Raw genomic sequence first — 21258 nt, 5'->3', positions numbered from 1 at the left:
AAAGGGGTCTTTCCGTAATTTGGATCTCCATACCTTAAGTCTACTAAAGAATCAATAAAACATTAATTAAACCCTATAAGATTGTTTTGCATCCAATAAAGATTATTTATATCTTTGTTGGGATCAGTTACAAGGTACTGTTTTATTACTACAGAGAAAAAGGAAATCTGTTTTAAAATTCTAAATTATTTGATTAAAATGGTGTCTATGGGAGACGGGTTTCCGGATAAGGGATCCCATACCTGTAATATGTTCTTCTTTGCTGTGATCACAACGTTAGGAACTGGCAAGGCAGTTTTAGCAGATTTGTTACCTGAGGTAGCAAAGATTTAACTACGGCCGGCAAATCTTCCCATGTGCATTGTCCTTACTTCCGGCAATCCTAGTGTTATGGTAAGTCATTTTTGGGAGATTTGTTGCCCATGTTAGTGCAGATTTAACTGCGGGCGACAAATCTTAGTGTGCCATTGCCCTTAGGCTTTTGTCTGTTCCCAAAATATAGAAGTTGGTGAACCCTACAACAAAATGTATGCCCCCAAAGCTTTGCAAAGAGGATTTGAACTCTGTTGCTGCTCTCCTTACTTACTTTCTTGCAAGCAGGCAATGTAATATCACGATTCGGCTGCCAAGTGGCTAGCGTGGAAAGATGTGCTGTTGCTGCAATTCTCCAGAGAGTTAATTATGCTTCTTAACCATATCATTGCCAGTGCACCACAGAAAGCTGTAATACTAAAAATTATGCAGTACCCTGTGTGGGAAGGAAAAGGAAAGCACAGCGTGCAACATATGATGCTTACAGCAGTGTTTGCATTGTGCACGGCCCGGCTCTGAAAGAGCGGAAGGATATCACTTCTATTCCCTTAAGCTCCAGGGTAAGGAACACGTTGGTCACTGTGTGGCCCCGGGCATGCCCTCTGCTGCAGCGAAGCAAAACAGGATGTTCTTAGCTGTGGGAGAGAGGGGAGAGGAGAGACAGCTGTAGTGGAAGGGGCTCATGCTGGGGGCTTCCCAGCCCCCTCTACTGCTGAAAGGGTCCAGCTTGTATTATGCACAGGGCTAAGGCAAGTCAACTGAAAAACCGAGACAGCAGACAGGGATGTTTGGGGGTAAGGGGGGGATGCACCAGTCTTTAGCTTATTGGTGGAGGCAGCTGCCAGCAGCTCTACTACAGCTCCCCGTTATCAGGTGGAGCTGCTACGCGGTTGAAGTGTAATTATGTATGTGTTGTTTATCCTTCTAATCTTTAAAATAGCTAGTAAAACACTCCAGCTCAGCTAAATTGGAAAGGTTAATTTCTCCAGGTATAGCTTGCTCCTTGCTTTTAGCCTTTCTAGCAATATGGCTGTGCATAACAGCAGATTTTACTCCCAGTGCTTATGCTGTCACATCTAATTTGTCCCAGTGAATTGTGTCAGGCCATCTGCAAAAGGAGTAAACAGACGGTGGGGTTGCAGGGTTCTGTCAGCCAATCCAGGCCATGCACTACATTGGGCCATAGTAGTCCTGTGTACTCTATTATTATTTATCTCATTTAGTAGTTGAAAGTTTGTGAACCCTTTAAGATTTTCTATATTTTTATATGAATGTGATCCAAAACATCTGATTTTCATTTAAAAAAAAAAACCTAGTTAAACAAATTTATATTTGGTCATGTATCTATTGAAAAAATGATCCAAAATAATTGATCCAAAAAGTGTTGTTGATGCGCATAAAACTGGAAAATGTTACAAGACTTTCACTTGAGGCTGTGGCACATGGGGAGATTAGTCGCCCGCAACAGATTTCCCTTGTCGCGGGTGACTAATCTCCCCAATATGACATCAAAACCATTGTTACCATCTAATAGTCCGAGAGATTACAGAGGAATCTAGGGTAAATTCTAAGCAACTGAAGGCCTGTCTCACATTGCTGAATCTTGATGTTCATGAGTCCACCATCAGGAGAACACAGCAATGGTGTGTATGGCAGGATAGCAAGGAGAAAGCCACTGCTCTCCCCAAAAAAATTGGGGACAAACCAGAAGGAACTGGAAGAATGTTTTATGGACCGATAAAGCAAAAATAGAACTTTTTGGCTTAAACGAAGAACATTACTTTTAGAGAAAGAAAAACACTGCATTCCAACATAAGAACCTTTATCCTATCTGTGACATGGTGGAGGGAGTGTTCTAGTTTTGGTTAAAAATGAAAAAAGTGAATATTCCGGAATGGCTAAGTCAAAGTCCTTACCTTAATCCAATTGAAATGTTGTGGAAAGAACTAAAGCGAGTAGTTCATGTGAGGAAACCCACCAGCATCCAAGAGCTGAAGCTGTATATAAGAGTAGCAGAAGCAGGGTCTCTGGCTTTATACTAGCTTCCTAGTATTTCTAACTGTACCTTTTGTTTTGTGGCTGCACATCGCCATGCCTAGCATTGAGTCAGCTGCTGGCAGCTGCCGTTTTATTGGGGTTTGGCCCATTAGTGAGTCAGCCAGCCTAGATAGTATGCACTCCCATATTTCATAAGGCATAACTATGTTCCAAGCACTTCCAAGTATGAGTTGTGTGTAGACCGGAAATCAAATTCATACAATAATTACCAAATGATGTGCCGAAAGGAATGTATGAGTGCATATTGCTGTCTTAAGGAAGGCTATCGCCCTAGTTGCATGGTACTGATTCCCTAAAAGCATATATCTATATACCCGCATGGTATGTACCGACTCCTAATAAATTTAAATAGTAATTTTAAAAAATCCATTATGTCCTATTTCACAATATTTAAAAAAAAGTTCTCTGCTGGAAGAATAAAGCGCAGTTGTTACACTAGTGTGAAGTTCAGCTGAGCTATTAGAACTTTTATTTCATTTTTTTTTCTTTTGTTTAAACTTTAGGTTTAAGGAATGTCCTGTAATTTTTTTAATAAATAAAATGCCACAATGACTTAGGTTTAGTTATAGATTTAGACCCAAACTTGAACAGTATTCATGTTGGCAGTGCGAGACTTGGATGGGCAGTAGGTTAGTGTGCCAGCTCCCTAGTCAGTAGTTCTTTGGTTTGTTGCCAAAAGCAGACACCATCTTCATCTAAATCTTTGGAATCCAAGGATTTATGTACCAACTCCGCAGCCCTGGTCTCTACTTGTGCTGTGCTACAGTTGCCCATCATCATTTTTTTTTATTGTGTATTGTATCTATTGGGTGTGTATATATCCAGCAGGGGCTTTAAATCTTATGGAATTTTGTAGGGACATCTCTCAATGTATAGTAGCTGTTCGCCCTTAGACTTATTTAGTAGAGCAGCTAGACACTATTCCATTGATAGGGATTATATTATTTTTGGCCTACTGGGGTCAGTTTAAAGGGACAGTAACACCAAAAATGGATAGTGTTTTAAAATAATCAAAATAGACTGTTGCCCTGCACTAGTAAACCTGATTTGTTTGCTTCAGAAAGACTACAAAAGTTTATATGAACAAAGCTGCTTTGTATTCATGGAAGCAGCCATTTAGAGCTGAAAAAGAAAGGGCACAGGGTACAAAGCAGATAACGGATACGCTCTATAGAATGGATTCCTATATTATACAGAGCATATTGGTTATCTGCATTGTAACCTGTGCCATCTAGCCTTATTTGAATGGTTGCCCCCCCATGGCTAAACAGTAACTTATGAAGCAAACACATAAGTTTTACCAGTGCAGGGCAATAGTAAATTATATTTCAACTACTTTTAAAACACTTTCAATTTTTGATGTTATTGTTCCTTTAAGAAGCATTGCTCTGTTTGGAAACCTGTACCCATGGCAATATGAGGTGAACAACCTTAATGTACCCTGGTAGTTAGAAATGGGGGAGGTATAGAGGGGTAGGTGACAATTTTCTGTGTATTGTCTGTTTAAAGCCCCCCATTGTGTTGGAGGGGATGGATACTACCCTTTAATTATGCTATTTATTTACCCTGATTGGTGTATGTAGGAGTGGCCCCTGCTACTCTTTTGATCTTACCAGGTAGTGATCCAAGATTGTAAACTTATATTGCAGGTCTCTGAAAATTGTCCCTTCCCTGTGGGGAAGGTAAGTACATATGCTGCTACTGGCACATTTAGGGTCCTTTCCCCTGGTTCCTGATCCTGTAATTAAAGCTCTGACATCTTATTAACAGAACAATAGCCTATCGCCTTGGAGGCTGGAAAGGTGGAGCTCAGCTGAATTGACTTTTCTGTAACAGTAAAAGCCATTCATGAGTTGTTGTCATTTTCGGTGCAACTGCAGCAGATCCCTCCTGTCCTTATTAGCTCTTTGCACAGTGCTGTGAGACTTTGTATAAAGGAGAAAGAAAGGTAAAAACTAAGTAAGCTTTATCAGAAAGGTCTATGTAAATACAGCCATAAGCACTCACAGAAACGCTTCTCTTTCAAAAGAAACACAGGATTTCTTGTCTGTTTTCTTCTGCAGCTCTCTGCTCTCTCCCTCTCTTGCTCCCCCCTCCCTCAAGAATGCCAAGAAATCACGCCCCACCCCATTTAGGAATGTGGATCTGAGCCAATCAGCAGGAAGCTGACTAATGGTCTAACTAACTGAGCATGTACACTTGGTCTGGGTGTCTGTGCAGGATCATGGCATTATGGGAACTTTCTTTACACAGCTCAGCGTTTTCTCTTCCTGTTTGGCTTCTGATCATCTGAACAGGAGAAATATGGGGAGACTTAAGGGCACTATTGAGAGAACTGAAGGTATGCCTGCAGCTTGAGATTAACTCTTTATTAGCCTTTCCTTCTCCTTTAATAAGCTGCCTTTCTTATATGAAACAGGTATGGGATCTATTATCTGGAATGCTTGGGGTTCTGGGGTTTTCCAAATAAGGGATCTTTTCATAATTTGCATAACTATACCTTATGGCCAATGACACATGAGGGCGATTATGTACCCCACGATTAATCTCTTCTAGTGGTGGCAACTAATCTCCTGAACTAATCTCTACGGATTGGTTTTCTGCTATCGCAGGCAACTAACTACTCCAGAATGGCTTTCCACCGGCAACAATAGGAGTTGCCGGTGGAGAGGCCTTTTCATGGCTTTGTTTTACGAAATCGCGCAAATTTGCCTGCAGGAGGAAACTTTGTGGGTGACTTCGGATTACCAAAGCAATGCGAAGGGCTTTAAGCCAGCGACTTTTATTGTTGCCAGTGGAAAACCATTTTGGAGAGGTTAGTTGCCTGCAATAGCAGATTTATCGCGGGTGACTGAATTGGCTTCCCGAATCGAGGGGCGACTGATCTCCTCATGTTGCCATTGCCTAAAGGTGTCCCTACACAGGCTGAAAAAAGCTTGTTGGCCCATGTATGGGGTCCTTTGATGGGCCTACCCGACCAGTGTCTGCCAACTGGTTTATGCGGCTCTCTCCCCAGTGCCCTGTGTGCCCGTCATTGCGCTTGGGCCAAACGATCGAGCCAACCTAATAACGCCTACCTCAAGGTGATTATTTTGGGGAAAGAAAGTGGAACTTTCAATGTATGACCACATTTAGTCTGCTAAAAAATAATTTATGCGTGAAGTTATTGGATGTTTTGCCATCAATATTGCTTCATGCACCTCCGTTAGGATCAAGTCCAAGCTACTGCGTTATTACAAAGGAAAAATTAGGAATATTTGCTTCAAATTTAGTCTGTATGGCCTTCCTGCAGTTCGGAGCTTTCTGTATAACTAGTTTATGAATAAGGAATCCCATACCTGTGTTGCTGAGTGGAACTGTTTCTTTGGAAGCATATGTAATAGTTTATCCATTTATTAATTATATTTGCCTTCCAGAAATGGTGCTGCATTAAAGCAAAAATAGACTAAGGAGCCTGATTCTGGAGAACAGCAAAGAATACAATTTTTTTTTTAAATGCTTTTCGGGCATTTTTAAATTAAAAGTAATACTTGCCCAGATTCTAGAATGTAACTCATTTAACTTTCTTGTCTCTGCTGGTCATCATGCTAATTGCGCCATGCTCTTTATATGGAGAATAAATCAGCAGGGTCAGGATGACCTTCCATGGCACCAGGAAATCTCCCAGTGGGCCCCAGTGACAGATAATTTTCCATGAACTCCAGGCCCATTGGACTAGGGTTTACGGGTGTATCCCCTTGGGGTTATTTAATCCACCATTGCTCACTTCCTGCCCTGTTTACAGTTCTGGTTTATTGCTAGCAAGGCCCGCTGTCAGTTACTGGTAAATAAGGGTTGTCAGCTGCCTGCTCCCTGAGCTCTTCCCTGTGTAGCTTGTTCCTTACCAGGGTAAGCTATAAAAATTAAGGTCATGTTGGATGGATAATAAATATGAATTAATAAACTTGTGGGGAGGGGGGGGGACTTTGCCTTATGGCTTTATTTTCTGCTTCCCTTGTGGAAATGGGTACATAACTGAAAGGCTACGCCCAGCGTTGTGTAAGGGCATTTGCCACATAACATCCTGTAATGCTTTAGCTGCAACAGAAAACCCGTCGTACCACACACTCGCAGCAGATAGAGAGCCTCTGTCTTCAACAGCTGGCCTTAAGTCTTGTTTGCAATTCTTTGTCCCTGCCAGATGGCACAGGGATACATGAAGTGGTGACATAATGATGGTATGGCATCAGGCAATAAATGGTTTATTGGGCGTAATGGCGTCTGATCTGAGCTAGCAATATGGTATGCTTTACAGACCTCACAAAGTAATACAAAAATTGGTGGGGTGGCAATTTATTGGTTTTATAATTCTAAAAATAATAAGCAGATAAGTAAAATGTAGTAAACTGCCTGTTGATACATGGCATGTTTATTTTTCTTGCATTTTTTTTTAAATTCTCTTCAGGGGTCACTCCTTTTTCCTACATTATGCCACAGTTGGTTGATCTTCTGTGTTAAGTTAAAGGCAGTTTTTCTGGGACCTTGGCGAGTAGTAATCCTGAACCTGCTGCCCATAGTCTACACTCCCAAAGAGGTTGGCCATTAAGGCAGTTTTACTTTATATTGGCCAACCATTATTATATTGTAGTGGGCCTCAGCTGCCCTGTCGGTGCCACTGCCAGCAGGTAGAAAGCATTAGTGGTCAGAACAGCCCTCTCCATCTGTTACTACTTTCCATAATAATGTATGGGAAATGGCAGGGAGTGCGACTTATGTTGCGGTAACCAGTGGAATTCTGCTCAAAATTGCTCCAGCAAGTAATGCACCTGTCCCCACCCTTTTCCACTTGTGGTAGTGGTCAGAGCATCCCATGTCCTGTTTAGGCAAATTTGGGCAACTGATTTACCCTATAAGAAAAGTATCACAGAGAGAAATGGATGTAAACATACTGCTTCATGAATGAATAAAAAAAAACAAAAAACCCTAGTGCGTTAGGCCCATGAAATGTCATAAATCTAGGGAGCCTCTGTGACCCAAAAGCCACCATTTCCAGCTGCATAATCTGGTCCAGATATCTAATTGGGGCTTATTTAAATATTTATTTGGGTGCTCTGAAAATCAGCCACTGTGCGTATGAGGCTGCTGATGGGCCAAATGGCTCTGCATGTGCCATGTTCTTGTGATTGTTGATCCAAGGGTACACAATTTGGCCCTCTTTGGTGGTGAAACTGGGCCAATGTTCACTTGTTTGGTGACATGGTAGAACAAATTGCAGTTTGTCTGTGATGATGGAATGTTGTTTTTGGTTGTACAGCAACCTAAATAATAAGGCATTATGTCACAAATTATATGCTATTTGTGTAAATAATGCCGCTGCACTGGGATCCATCAATCTCGCAACATAATGCTGCTACAAACCACTGTGTGTTGCTTACAGCGTTGGACTGGGACTTAGACCCTAGGCCCACTTTCCATACTATTTTTCCTCCTTTCCTCACCCAACCTCTTTATTCTCCTAGTCTTTCTTATTTAAATGCTAACATCTATTCTTCCATCTATTTCTCCTCTTTCTTCCCATTCAGAAATAGGAAATGGCTATGGAGCAGGAAGGCCCACCTGGGCCCACCAGAAGTTTTCCTGGTATCTTGGTGGGCCAGCCCAACACTGGTCACTTATGTCCTTCCTGCTTTCACTAATGCAATAAGTTATTTAGAGATTTCTGTTTTTTGAGAGAGCATGCTTTTACCCCCATTTTTGTACCCACTGAAAAATTGATTTGTGTTTCCACAGGTGCAAATATTGCCACAGGTGAAGAGGTTGCCATTAAGCTGGAATGTGTCAAGACAAAGCACCCACAGTTGCACATCGAGAGCAAATTCTACAAGATGATGCAGGGTGGAGGTACGGGTTCCTCATAGGGGCCAGGACGGAAACAGGGAAAGCTGTCAGTATTAGCTTGTCATGTACATGCTACTGGTTTGGGGGCTTAGCTGTGGAAGAGCTACTGCTTATTTACACTGGAAAACACTTTCAGAAGTAGTATAAGGCTGATGCCCCATGGGGAGATTAGTTGCCCGGGATAAATCTGTTTCCGCAGGTGATCTCCCCTAAAAGCCTTTGCCTCGGCAAGAAAGGGAATTGCTGGTGGAAAGGCCTACACATCGCTTCGAAGTTGCCTGCAGGAAGAAACTACACTTGACTTCAATAAAATGAAGCAATTTGTAGGATTTTCAACCGACCATTCCCTTTATTGCCGGTGGAAGGGATTTTTGGAGAGCCTACAGTAGCAGAGATTTATCCTGGGTGATTAATCCCCTATGGGACATTAGTCTTAGTGCTAACTAGCCCTGATCCATAGCAGTAGAACGCACATTTTCAGCTACATTTCATTAATCGTTGAGAGAGTTACCCCATTATTTGTATGAGGGGTGATTTTTTTTTTTTTTTTCCTGGTACACAAAATGTTCTTTCACCTTGAAGCAGTTATTTGGGATTTCATTCCAACACATAAGAGCCAAGAAAATGTGCTTTGAAGGGATTAGGGGGTAGTTGCCCAGTCCTGTCTTAGCATGTGTAATGCAAATACCTAAAATCTTGCTCCTTTTATTCCCTACCTCCTCTACCTGATATCACATAAGTAAACTGATCATTTCTATTCTGGTGTATCCTATGAATATGGAGGAATTGTATCACCATGCTGCTAACTTACATTTCCTTCCTTTTTTTCTCAGTGGGGATACCTTCCATCAAATGGTGTGGAGCAGAGGGTGACTACAATGTCATGGTAATGGAGCTCCTGGGTCCAAGCTTGGAAGATCTCTTTAATTTCTGCTCTCGCAAGTTTAGCCTAAAGACTGTACTCCTCTTGGCGGATCAGATGGTAAATAGACTGTATAAGAAAATAGTCTGATCAGTGATGTGTACATAAATTGGTTATTGCAAGCATAGAACATTTTTTCTCTGCATATTTGCTTAGATATATATATATCTATCTATATCTGAGGAAACGGCCATGTTTTCTTTGTCAGCCACAGTTTCCTCTTGTGGGCATAAATAAACAGGCCCATTCTGAATTCCAGAGCTATTCAAGCTTAGCTTTCAGATGTATTATGGAGAGTAAATCACTATTTTTCTCAACTGTCACCCTAACTCGCTTTCAGGCTGAGCTACATGAGAAGGAAGTTGGCCTGCAAATGCAGACTTGGGTATTTTTAGGCCAAAATCCAGCATGGTATTGTTTTTTCGTTGGCAGGGAAGTTTTGTGTGTGACATAGCCATTAAATTTGTGATGACTTTTTTTTTTTTTACAATTTTACAGATAAGCCGTATCGAGTACATCCATTCCAAGAACTTCATACACAGAGATGTAAAACCAGATAACTTCCTAATGGGGCTTGGTAAAAAGGGCAACCTAGTCTACATTATTGATTTTGGACTTGCCAAGAAATACCGTGATGCTCGAACGCACCAGCACATCCCTTACAGAGAAAACAAGAACCTGACTGGAACCGCCAGATATGCCTCTATTAATACCCATCTGGGGATAGGTGGGTGACCTCTCATTTATTTCTTTATTAAGTCCCACTGCTGCCCATTTTCTCAGCTTTTATGATTCAAAATGAAGCATTACATTGTTACATAAAACTGCATCAGCAAGTCCATTTTTGAGGTGTGTATGGACTGATTTTATGTTTTTGTTTTGTAGAGCAAAGTCGGCGTGATGACTTGGAGAGTCTGGGATATGTACTTATGTACTTTAATCTGGGTTCTCTGCCCTGGCAAGGTCTCAAGGCTGCAACTAAACGTCAGAAGTATGAACGCATCAGCGAGAAGAAAATGTCTACACCTATTGAGGTTCTGTGCAAAGGTTACCCCTGTAAGTTTTACTAGCTCTACAAACTATAGGTCTCTCTACAGTCATATGTGGAACGGGAGGGATGAATATGGATCTGCAGTTATAAGAACAGAGTCACATTTTCCATCATGGGGTGGTTCACCTTTAGGTTAACTTTTAGTTTGTTATACAAAGTCTAATTTCTTGCAACTTGGCCTTCATTGTTTTGTTTTTCAGTTGATTTCCTTCCTCTTTTACACTTTTTCTGCTTTCAAATGAAGGGTCACTGACCCCCGCAGCCAAAAAAAAAAAACCTATTGCTCTGTGAGCTTACAACTTTATTATTGATACTTATTACTTATCATTCTTTTCAGTTTCTCTCCTATTCATATTCCAGTCTCTCATTCAAACCAAAGCCCATTTGTTAAGGTGAACATGATTCTAGCAACACTGCTAAAACTCCAAACTAGAGAACTCTGGTGGCTGCTTCTGTTATTCCAGGGAAAAGATGCCAAATACAGGGACATGCCACAGTGTGTATAAATTGAACTAGGTGGTAAAGCTCAAGGGTGTAAATATCCATAAAATCACAGGCAGCTAAGTCACGTGACTTTCCTAAAACTTTGAGGCCAGTCATGACGTGATGCTAATTACAGCCATGGATTGCTCCAGTCTGCACTTCTGCTAAGTGTCTATGTAAAGTGTGGAGAATTCAATGGAAGACATCCATGTTTAATGCACAAACTAATTCCAGATGACACAGCTAGAGGGATCTGTAATTATGAACACACGTGGCAATGAAATAACACATCTCTCTTTCAGGCATTTTTATATCTGAGAATTGCTCATCTTTCAATAATGTAGTTGCTCACCTAAGACTACTTTTTCCACAATAACATTTCCCAGATCTATGAACAGTTCAGCAGACTGCAGTGGGGCCAGTCCTTTGTCAGGGCTTAACGTACCTTATAACAAGTTTGCAGATATAGGAAAATATAATTCAACCCCAGGTTCAAGAGGACAGCTACCACATGTTCACTCCTAAATCTCAATTAACAGCCAATATGGGTCTTTTGGTGTATCTAGATCACACTCTCCCCAAATTGGCTTACAGGTTCGAGGACCTGTACCACTGCCCCAAGCCTTTTAAGGTTGTCCAGCCCCGACAGGTCCTAACCCACTAAAAAAAACTAAAACTAAGTGGAAGGCGTGACATTCCTGTGCTTGAGGATGACATGTGGAAGGATGCACTGCATCAAGTGCCAAGTCTAACTATCTCCATGAGAGACCGCTTCATACAACTTAAGTTTCTCCACAGTGTACAGGTCCTTTTCAAAAAATTAGCATATTGTGATAAAGTTCATTATTTTCTGTAATGTACTGATAAACATTAGACTTTCATATATTTTAGATTCATTACACACAACTGAAGTAGTTCAAGCCTTTTCTTGTTTTAATATTGATGATTGTGGCATACAGCTCATGAAAACCCAAAATTCCTATCTCAAAAAATTAGCATATTTCATCCGCCCAATAAAAGAAAAGTGTTTTTAATACAAAAAAAGTCAACCTTCAAATAATTATGTTCAGTTATGCCTCAATACTTGGTCGGGAATCCTTTTGCAGAAATGACTGCTTCAATGTGGCGTGGCATGGAGGCAATCAGCCTGTGGCACTGCTCAGGTGTTATGGAGGCCCAGGATGCTTCAATAGCGGCCTTAAGCTCATCCAGAGTGTTGGGTCTTGTGTCTCTCAACTTTCTCTTCACAATATCCCACAGATTCTCTATGGGGTTCAGGTCAGGAGAGTTGGCAGGCCAATTGAGCACAGTAATACCATGGTCAGTAAACCATTTACCAGTGGTTTTGGCACTGTGAGCAGGTGCCAGGTCATGCTGAAAAATGAAATCTTCATCTCCATAAAGCTTTTCAGCAGATGGAAGCATGAAGTGCTCCAAAATCTCCTGATAGCTAGCTGCATTGACCCTGCCCTTGATAGAACACAGTGGACCAACACCAGCAGCTGACATGGCACCCCGGACCATCACTGACTGTGGGTACTTGACACTGGACTTCAGGCATTTTGGCATTTCCCTCTCCCCAGTCTTCCTCCAGACTCTGGCACCTTGATTTCCGAATGACATACTTTGGACCACTGAGCAACAGTCCAGTGCTGCTTCTCTGTAGCCCAGGTCAGGCGCTTCTGCCGCTGTTTCTGGTTCAAAAGTGGCTTGACCTGGGGAATGCAGCACCTGTAGCCCATTTCCTGCACGCGCCTGTACACGGTGGCTCTGGATGTTTCTACTCCAGACTCAGTCCACTGCTTCCGCAGGTCCCCCAAGGTCAGGAATCGGTCCTTCTCCACAATCTTCCTCAGGGCCCAGTCACCTCTTCTCGTTGTGCAGCGTTTTCTGCCACACTTTTTCCTTCCCACAGACTTCCCACTGAGGTGCCTTGATACAGCACTCTGGGAACAGCCTATTTGTTCAGAAATTTCTTTCTGTGTCTTACCCTCTTGCTTGAGGGTGTCAATGATGGCCTTCTGGACAGCAGTCAGTTCGCCAGTCTTACCCATGATTGCGGTTTTGAGTAATGAACCAGGCTGGGAGTTTTTAAAAGCCTCAGGAATCTTTTGCAGGTTTTTAGAGTTAATTTGTTGATTCAGATGATTAGGTTAATAGCTCGTTTAGAGAACCTTTTCATGATATGCTAATTTTTTGAGATAGGAATTTTGGGTTTTCATGAGCTGTATGCCACAATCATCAATATTAAAACAAGAAAAGGCTTGAACTACTTCAGTTGTGTGTAATGAATCTAAAATATATGAAAGTCTAATGTTTATCAGTACATTACAGAAAATAATGAACTTTATCACAATATGCTAATTTTTTGAAAAGGACCTGTATACCTCACCCCATATAGACTGACCAAACTATATCCCACCTGCCCCCAGTGTATGGCCGATATAGGGACCTACCTCCACATGTCCTGGACTTGCCCAGAGATCCAAACATTTGGGGAAGATGTACTGAAATGTCTTACCGAGAAACTCAACTATCCCAATATAAATTCACCGCTGCTGTGTCTCCTTGGAGTAGTAACTGACTCCACACTTACCCCACACGCAGAACTCTGCTACCTGCAGCTTTTATACTACGCTAAAAAAAGCAATACTGCTACTCTGGAAACTAACTATAATACCCACTATCGCATACTGGAAAAAGCTGGTCAATGATTCCTTTCCCAGGCAAAAATCTACCTATATAACCAGAGGGTGCCCTCAAAAATTTGATGCAGTATGGGGTTCATGGATATGTGCACAACAAAAGCCCTGTAATACCTTATCTACGTGTGTACCTAAAATGCAACTTATCAAACTCTGTAACAAGGCTCCTGGGACTCCCTTTTCCTCCTTCCTTTCTATCTTTCTATTTTCTTTGTTATGTTATTGTTTTGAAAAATAAAAACTTTAAAAAAAAAAAAAAATTCCAGCCCCACAGTTTGGTAATCACTGGCCTAGTGCAATTACAGCCAAGGGTCTAGTATATCATTAAATCATCAAGAATTCAAAGGTGGTTTTAGTTAATATTAACATTTATTTTATATTTACTTACATGTTTTCACTGTAGAAAAAAAAACGTTTTACTTTTTCTCTAAAACAACTCAAAGTATCCCTTACCCAGTCCAACTAAAAATGGGCATTGAGCTAGGGTGGTAAAGCTAAAGCTTTCACTATAATTGAAACTGGGTCAGGATGATTCTGTTTGTAGCATTAGGATGCCTTCTGTGTGTTGCCATTATGATAGTAGCCTGGGGTTCTGTGACATTGAGATTACAATGTACAGAACACAGTGCTGTATGTGCCGATGTGCTCAATTGCCTAGATTTTCTAGAAAAAATTGAATAATTTGGTTTCTTATGGGTAGGAATTATGCTTTTCCTGGGTAATAACCACTGTGGGCTTAAAGGGCCAATATACAACCCCCCTTTTGCTAGCATTATGAGCTATTTCAGTTGGGCTTATGTAGAAAAGGTGCATGATAGAAAGTCAGGGATGGACTATCATTGTTTTCTTTCAATATGTGGAATAAAGTATGTTTATGTAAATATATATGTGTGTGTATATAAGTTCATGTAGTTTTTATATCCCTTGACTACATAAGTAAATGAGCTTGAGTGGGGGGTGTATATTTTTTACCTTTAATGACCATGGCAAGATTTTCCTGCAACCATTATGTGTTCCTTGCATGTACATGCCTGTTAAATAGTGTGCCCTTTAGATCAATGATGAATGGAATGATTTATCGCCCGGTGGGAGATCTCCTTTCCCATGGTTGATGAAGCCCTTCACTTCTATTTGAATTGCCAGATATGAAACATGTTACATGCAGCGATCCTGGGTAATTGCTCAAAACTGCCTCCTTCTGCTGAATATTAGGAATCCCCAAATGTAATGTGTTTTACATTTGGCGATTCAAACAGAAGTGAAGAGGCAGGTATTGTTGGGCGCTTTATTCACTGCGCGGAAGCAGAGAAGAAACACACCATCTTGATGTTGCCCTAAATTTAACATGTCCTAAGGACTTGGGTCAGATGTATCTATTTCCCATATCTTCCACTGGACCAGTATTTGCATTGCACACAGTTCAGAAGGCTACACATAAAGTGTTTAGTTTAAAATCCTTGCTGCTTGAACCTATTGCTGCGCACGCTTTCCTTGGCATACACTAATAATTCTGTGTGTGCTGTTGTATAATGTGTCCTGCAACCACCTCTGCCTCCCCTTCCCTCCTCTGCCTCTCCCACTTCCCCCTCCTGTAGTTCTCTCCTCTTCCCCTCCCCTCCTGCATTACCCTCACCTCCCCCTTCCTTTACGAATACCACTGGTAAAAACATGAGGTTTATACAAACACTTTCTCCCCTAAGAGAAAATTGCTGTATTTGCAGTGTAGAGAGTGAAGCCTCAGTACTGGGGTTTGTTTTCATTTGGGTGATATATTTACTCTTCGTTATATGGGGACATCTTGTTAGTTTAATCCTGTGGTTGTGTAGAGACAAAAAGTGCATGTTTTTCTGGTTGCTGTAGCTGGAATGCCTAATCCTTAGCACTTGGTAGCACTGCTGTTTTCTCTGTTTACAACAGTCTGGTGTTTAAAGCAGAATAATTACTTTTAATGTGACTAATCAGTCATTTCTTGCTTTTGCAGCCGAGTTCTCCACGTATTTGAATTTCTGCCGTTCTCTGCGGTTTGACGACAAGCCAGACTATTCCTATCTGAGACAGCTATTCCGCAACCTCTTCCATCGGCAAGGCTTCTCCTACGACTATGTTTTTGACTGGAACATGCTTAAATTTGTAAGTAGTTTACGACTAGCAATGCTTCCTGAGATATTCAATAATTAAAAAACAATGTATAAAGTTCGCCCGAACCCGCTCTGATGGATTCTGCCAAGTCCCGAACTGAATCCGAATTAGCATACGCTAATTAGGATCGGGAAGGGTTAAAAATTGCCATCTGCTACTACGCGCGCCACAAATTTTTTCCCCCTACCATTTAACCCTTCCGGATGCTAATTAGAATGTTAATTCGTGCTAATTAAGGTTCGGATTCAGTTTGCCCGGGACCAGGGATTCGGCTGAAACCGAATCCTTCAAAAAAAGGCTGGATTCGGGCTGGAGAGGCCAAGAGTGAGACCCATGTGATATTAGCCTTATTGTATAAAAGATTTTCTTGTAGCCTTGCAGGCTACAAACTGCTCCAAAAAGGCTTTCCACAGGCAACAATAGGAGTCGCCGGTGGAAAGCCCTACGTATCGCTTCTTTTTCCGAAGTCGCTTGCAGGAGGAAACTTAGTGCGACTTACGATTACTAAAGCCTTCCCACTGGCGACTCCTGTTGTTGCTGGTGGAAAGCCTTTTCGGAGCAGTTAGTCGTCCGAGATAGCAAAGATCTATCACAGGTAACTCAACTGCTCCATAGGACATCAGCCTTATGTTTTGGCTATTGAATTTGCTTGCTAATTGAGACAAAACCATACTCTTTAGATATTGACTTTTTTTTAATCATTTGTAGGGTGCTGCTCGGAATCCAGAGGATTTGGACAGGGAAAGAAGAGAGCATGACAGAGAAGAAAGAATGGGACAGCTCAGGGGTTCTGCTACTCGAGCTCTTCCCCCTGGACCTCCTGCAGGTGCAGCCCCCAATCGCCTAAGAAATGGTGGAGAACCAGTAGCTTCCACACCAGCATCAAGAATTCAGCAGAGTGGTAAGTAAACGTAGACCTAATGTACTCCATTGATAAGTGGAATAAATATTTATCTTATTTTTCTTCATTAAAGTAACAGTAACACCAAAAATTTGTGTTTTAAAGTAATTAAAGCATAATGCACTGATGCCCTGTGCTGGTAAAAGCTGTGAGTTTGCTTCAGAAACACTACTATAATTTATATGTAAATGGGATTCCACTTCCATTTATATGTAAGTGGGGCCCTGGCATTTCAACTACACAGGCGCCCAAACAGTCCTCGTCAACCCAGTAGTCACAGTCTATGGCATCTTACAGCAGCCCCTGAGGCATTTGCCAGAATCTGTCTGCCACGCCTGCCTGCACCCGGGCTAAGACAATGCTTCCGGGTGCAGGCAAGGTAGCAGGCTGCTCTCGGCATAGGGAATCTGCCCCATGTAGCACTAGCCTTATACACTTTCATTTTCTGATGTTACTGCTTCTTTAAAACATTGGTTTAATTTGCTGTACCCAGAGAATTATTTGCCTGCATATTTGTATATGTATTCATATTAGTGGAGATGCCACACTGGCTGTGCTGCCAATGAGCTGCCCAGTTATAGCTGGAATTCCATACTTGCAACATGGGATTTTATGATCCAGGCGAACCCAGAATCCTTTGGGAAAGATTTGGCCAAATACCAAAAAGAATCCAAATTAAAATGTATGCATGCAAATTAGTGTATGAAAGTGTTAAAGAGAACAGTGGAAAATGTTTAATTTCCATGTTTATGTGGCAAAAAAAAATGATTTTAAGGATTCAGTTCAGCCAGAGGCCTGGATTCTGCCTTTATCTATAGTCCATTAATCTATTTTTCTACTTTCCCCGAGCTGAACCATTAGACTAATGGCACACAGGCCATTTTCTCCGCTGGTGTATATATGCCAACAGAAAAAAAGCCAATCCACTTCCTTCTGCATCTCGTATGTGTGTAAACTGACAGGCACACAATCATCCTGTCCACTTTGCATGTGCGGTGACAGACTGATCTTGTACATGCCAGTGCACACATACAAGGTACAGAAAGCTGTGGGTCGGCTTTAATCTGTTAGTGTATATACACCAGTGGAAAAGATCTGTGCGCCCTTAGCCTTAAGGATGTCAAGCTGCACGTTATGCATGGAGACTTTATGTATTGATCAATATTCTTTGAAAATGACATTCAGTGCCCTTCCTTTTCCAGGGAACACTTCACCACGGGCCATTTCACGGGTGGACAGAGAACGCAAAGTCAGCATGAGGTTACATCGGGGAGCCCCAGCAAATGTCTCTTCTTCTGATCTCACAGGAAGGCAAGAAGTGTCACGGATCTCCGCATCACAGGTGAGAACACGTGTGTAAGGCAGATTCTTGCTTGTTAGACTGCACACAAGTGATTCTCCTGCAGGAATGCTATTGTAATATGTTAGGTTATTTAAAATTGTTTTCCCTCAAGCATCTAACACTGCCTGAGGCACATATCGGGGTGCTTTTACTTGGCGCCAAACATGATTATTTACTGGAGCCAGTGACACAAAATGCATTCAGCAGGTCCTTTTCACTTGTTTTAAACTACAAGCTTGAGAATATCCAGCAGTCTCCTTTTTGCTGTGGATGTTTGTCTCAACTGAATGGCAGCATGTGCTGCGCTACAAGTTGATTGTCCTGTGTGCTTCCCTTGCAGGCCAGTGTGCCGTTTGACCACCTTGGGAAATGAGGATTGCCACTGGACCAATGTTTGCTTAGGTGAGTTTCACTCATTTTTTTTTTATCTACCTACACAGTGCTGATTGTGACACATTTCATTTTGCATTACATTTAAAGGTGTAAAAAGAGAACTAATAAAAGTAAGATTGGCAGCTTCCCTCCTATAATTACTTTTTTTTGTAATTTTTCTTATCTTTGACTTGGGGTAGCCAAAGGTGGCAATGCACAGACAGATTTCAGCTGCCAATTTGGGTCCTCCATACCGAATGGGCAGGTTATCGGCCTGTGTATGGGCACCTCCGACAGGCCTACCCAACCAATTTCTGGCCCAAAAATGGGCAGATCTCGATCGCGCAGGTTTGATTTTCTGTCTGATCTGGGACCGCATTGGCTTGTTGATGCAGTCCCCTGTCTGACAGCACCTATGCCCGCTGTTGAAATTCAGTTATTTGGCCCAAGGGCCAAACAGTGGAATTCCTCAATATTGTACACTTTAGGTGGGCTTGTTTGGCGCCAAATGAGCGGATCTTAGTGTTTGACTACCTTAAGCCTCCATTATATGTAATTTAAGTGGCCATAACCTTCCTTGTCACTAGCCAGTTCCTTGAGGGGTGTGTTCTGCCACCACTGGGGGGTATGGCAGGGGATGTAACACTTTAGGCATAGCATTATCCAAAATTATTTTATCAAATATAGTGAGAGGTAGCCTTTTTTGGCAGCTGAGAAACCCATGTTCTGCCGTGTTTACATATATATATATCTATATATATCAGGAGAGAGCCGGCACTCGCGTCAATCGGCACAATAGCCTGGGTGCAGGTCCAAGTGAAGAATTAGATACAGCAGTGAAGAGATCCGCACTCACAGGACTTATAGAATTAATCTGGTGTTTATCGTTAGTCTTCTCAATAAACACCAGATTAATTCTATATCCTTTTGTAGGATTCTATGTGATCTTTCTGTGGCAACAAGGGAAGAATAAGAGCACCCCAAAAGGGAGTTTCCTGTAGGTTTCAGAAGCATTGCTCAGGGGTTGTTGCTATATTAGTTATCCACCAGTGAGCCATGCAGCTTGCTAAACTTCTAATAATTCTCTTTATTTTGCACAAGGTTTTTTTGTTGTATTACTTATTTTTCCTTTTTCTTCTCTCCATAGTGTCTTCACTGTATTTCATTTTCTTTTAAAGACAACAAATTTTAATTTTTAAATGTTTTCCTGCCAATGAAGAGAGCCAAGGCCAAGGTGCTGGTTCTGGTGAGAAGATGAAGAACCTGCGTGCTGTGGAGGAGACTTAGCGTCCCCTGAATATACTGGCAGTCCAGGACAGTGGATCATCTTCCTGCTTTCTACAAACTGAACACTACATATAGATATATTCTGTATATATTTTTTTCTTTTATTTTTTAGCTGATGTCCCTTATTTTTCTTCCTCCACAACCCCCCACTCCCCCACAAAAAAAATCTAGTTTTCTTGACATGTAAGATTCTAGCCTGTATAGTTTGTTTCTTTTGGTGTAACAGAAGGAAGGCTTAGCTTAGGGAGTAGTCCGGCCCTTGGTGACTCTGTGGTCAGCACAGAACTTAGAAACAGCCTGTGTTTTGACCCATCCACTTTCTTTTGACAAAGGCGAGACGCATGCAGCTTCCTGCTGATTTGGCCTTTTTTTTTTTTTTTTTTTTTTTTGGATATAAAAAGGTACTGGGGAGGTGAGGTTGGAACCTCATTGTGCCTCCTTTCCATGCGGATCCACAGTGGAGACAGAGCTTGTTTTTAATATCTGCTCCTTCCCGAAACTTCTCTGGAAGGTGAATTTATGTGGCAAAGGGGCGACTTGCTTCAACAGCTGGTGGTCCTGGCTGTTCTGGCAGTTTTAGTTGTAGGTCATAAAGTATTTTAGTAGTAGGTTTATTGTTGGGTATGTCCCGCTGTGGCTGCTAGTAGTTTGTGATTTAATGCTTTTGAGACTTTAAAAGAATTAAAAATGCACACAACTCCTCCCCGTTCCCCCTTCTCCTGTGGTGATGAGACTGGGGTGTGTATGGCTGCTTTCTGACTTTCCTAATGAAGACTGTGAAGGTGCACAAGATGTTTTATTAAGGATTGTATATTACACAAGGGGTTAGGAAGGCCCTGCTTGGCGGGATTCTGAATGTGTAAGCTACTGTTTCCCTCCATGTCCTGGACAATGCCTATCCTGTACCACTAGATGGCGCCATGTAACTACTTCTCTCTTACAGCCTAAAAAAAAACAAAAAAAAACTCAATATTTAACAACTGGTTTTTCCTAATTTATTTACAGTATTTTCTTTTCTTTTTTTATTTGTGGTATCTTTTATTACTTTATAATTTTAAATAAAAACTGCAAAAAATCCATTTTGGGGGAAAAAAATGCAACTTTTTGGGGGGTTTTTGTACTTCCTGTGTAAATAGACTTTTTCAGCTTTAATGTGTTTGTTAATTTGAGGTAATAAAGTAGAAAATGATTAAGTGAGTAAAGTGAAGCGACTTTGTGTTGAGACATTTGGATAAAGTTATGTAAATTGCATTTTCGACTGCATATTTTCCTGGTCTTCTTTGTTCAAAGTCAGGCCTGGCACGGTCCTCTCTGCCTGCATTTTGTAGACAGAAATGAATCTGCTTTCGTCAGCAGCTTTGTGACGCTGCTTTGACGCTACCTAAATGCAGCTACAGGGAGTGCTCCTGGCACCTACTCCTTGCAGGCACACTCAGGCCAAAGCTGTTGGAGCTGCTGATAAGAGTGAATCTGGAGCGGACCATACACCAGGTCTGACTTTGCCCTTAGGGTTAAGGTGGTCATAAAATTTGCTTCTATGGCAAGGTTGTCAAACAATCAGATCTTTACCTGATTTAGCCACTCAGGCTTGGATTACATAAGAGCATCTGAAGACAAGTTGGAAGGGTCCTGCATCAATGACTTAGTGCAGTACTTGGCCAGTGGGATTTTCTGACTTGCCAACTGATTAGGCCAATTCTCATTTTGGCTACAAACACAGGCCGAAAAGCTGTTGACGTAGTCTAAAGTGGCTAATTCTGCAGCTGTGTGCCCCTGCTCGCCTGTGGGTGCATTAGGAGACAATGGTTT

The 21258-nt window shown here is 41.7% G+C and overlaps 1 protein-coding gene across 4 annotated transcripts in view; it reads left to right on the top strand.

Moving 5' to 3' along the window:
• The window catches only part of csnk1e (casein kinase 1 epsilon), a 43245-nt gene extending 22598 nt beyond the window's left edge, over nt 1–20647 (top strand). For 3 of the 4 annotated variants that reach the window (XM_012960985.3, XM_012960987.3, XM_012960986.3), the window contains 9 exons: nt 8140–8250; nt 9081–9229; nt 9668–9896; nt 10055–10225; nt 15390–15538; nt 16256–16448; nt 17651–17790; nt 18131–18192; nt 19310–20647. In XM_012960985.3, the coding sequence (XP_012816439.1) occupies nt 8140–8250; nt 9081–9229; nt 9668–9896; nt 10055–10225; nt 15390–15538; nt 16256–16448; nt 17651–17790; nt 18131–18163 (1175 nt within the window). In that variant the 3' untranslated portion in view covers nt 18164–18192; nt 19310–20647. 4 annotated transcript variants of the gene reach the window in all.
• Nucleotides 20648–21258: the final 611 nt, after the last annotated feature.

The sequence above is a fragment of the Xenopus tropicalis genome, chromosome 4, assembly GCF_000004195.4.
Source record: "Xenopus tropicalis strain Nigerian chromosome 4, UCB_Xtro_10.0, whole genome shotgun sequence".
In the NCBI taxonomy this organism is placed as follows: Eukaryota; Metazoa; Chordata; class Amphibia; order Anura; family Pipidae; genus Xenopus; species Xenopus tropicalis.
This window is presented reverse-complemented; position numbering and strand designations above follow the sequence as displayed.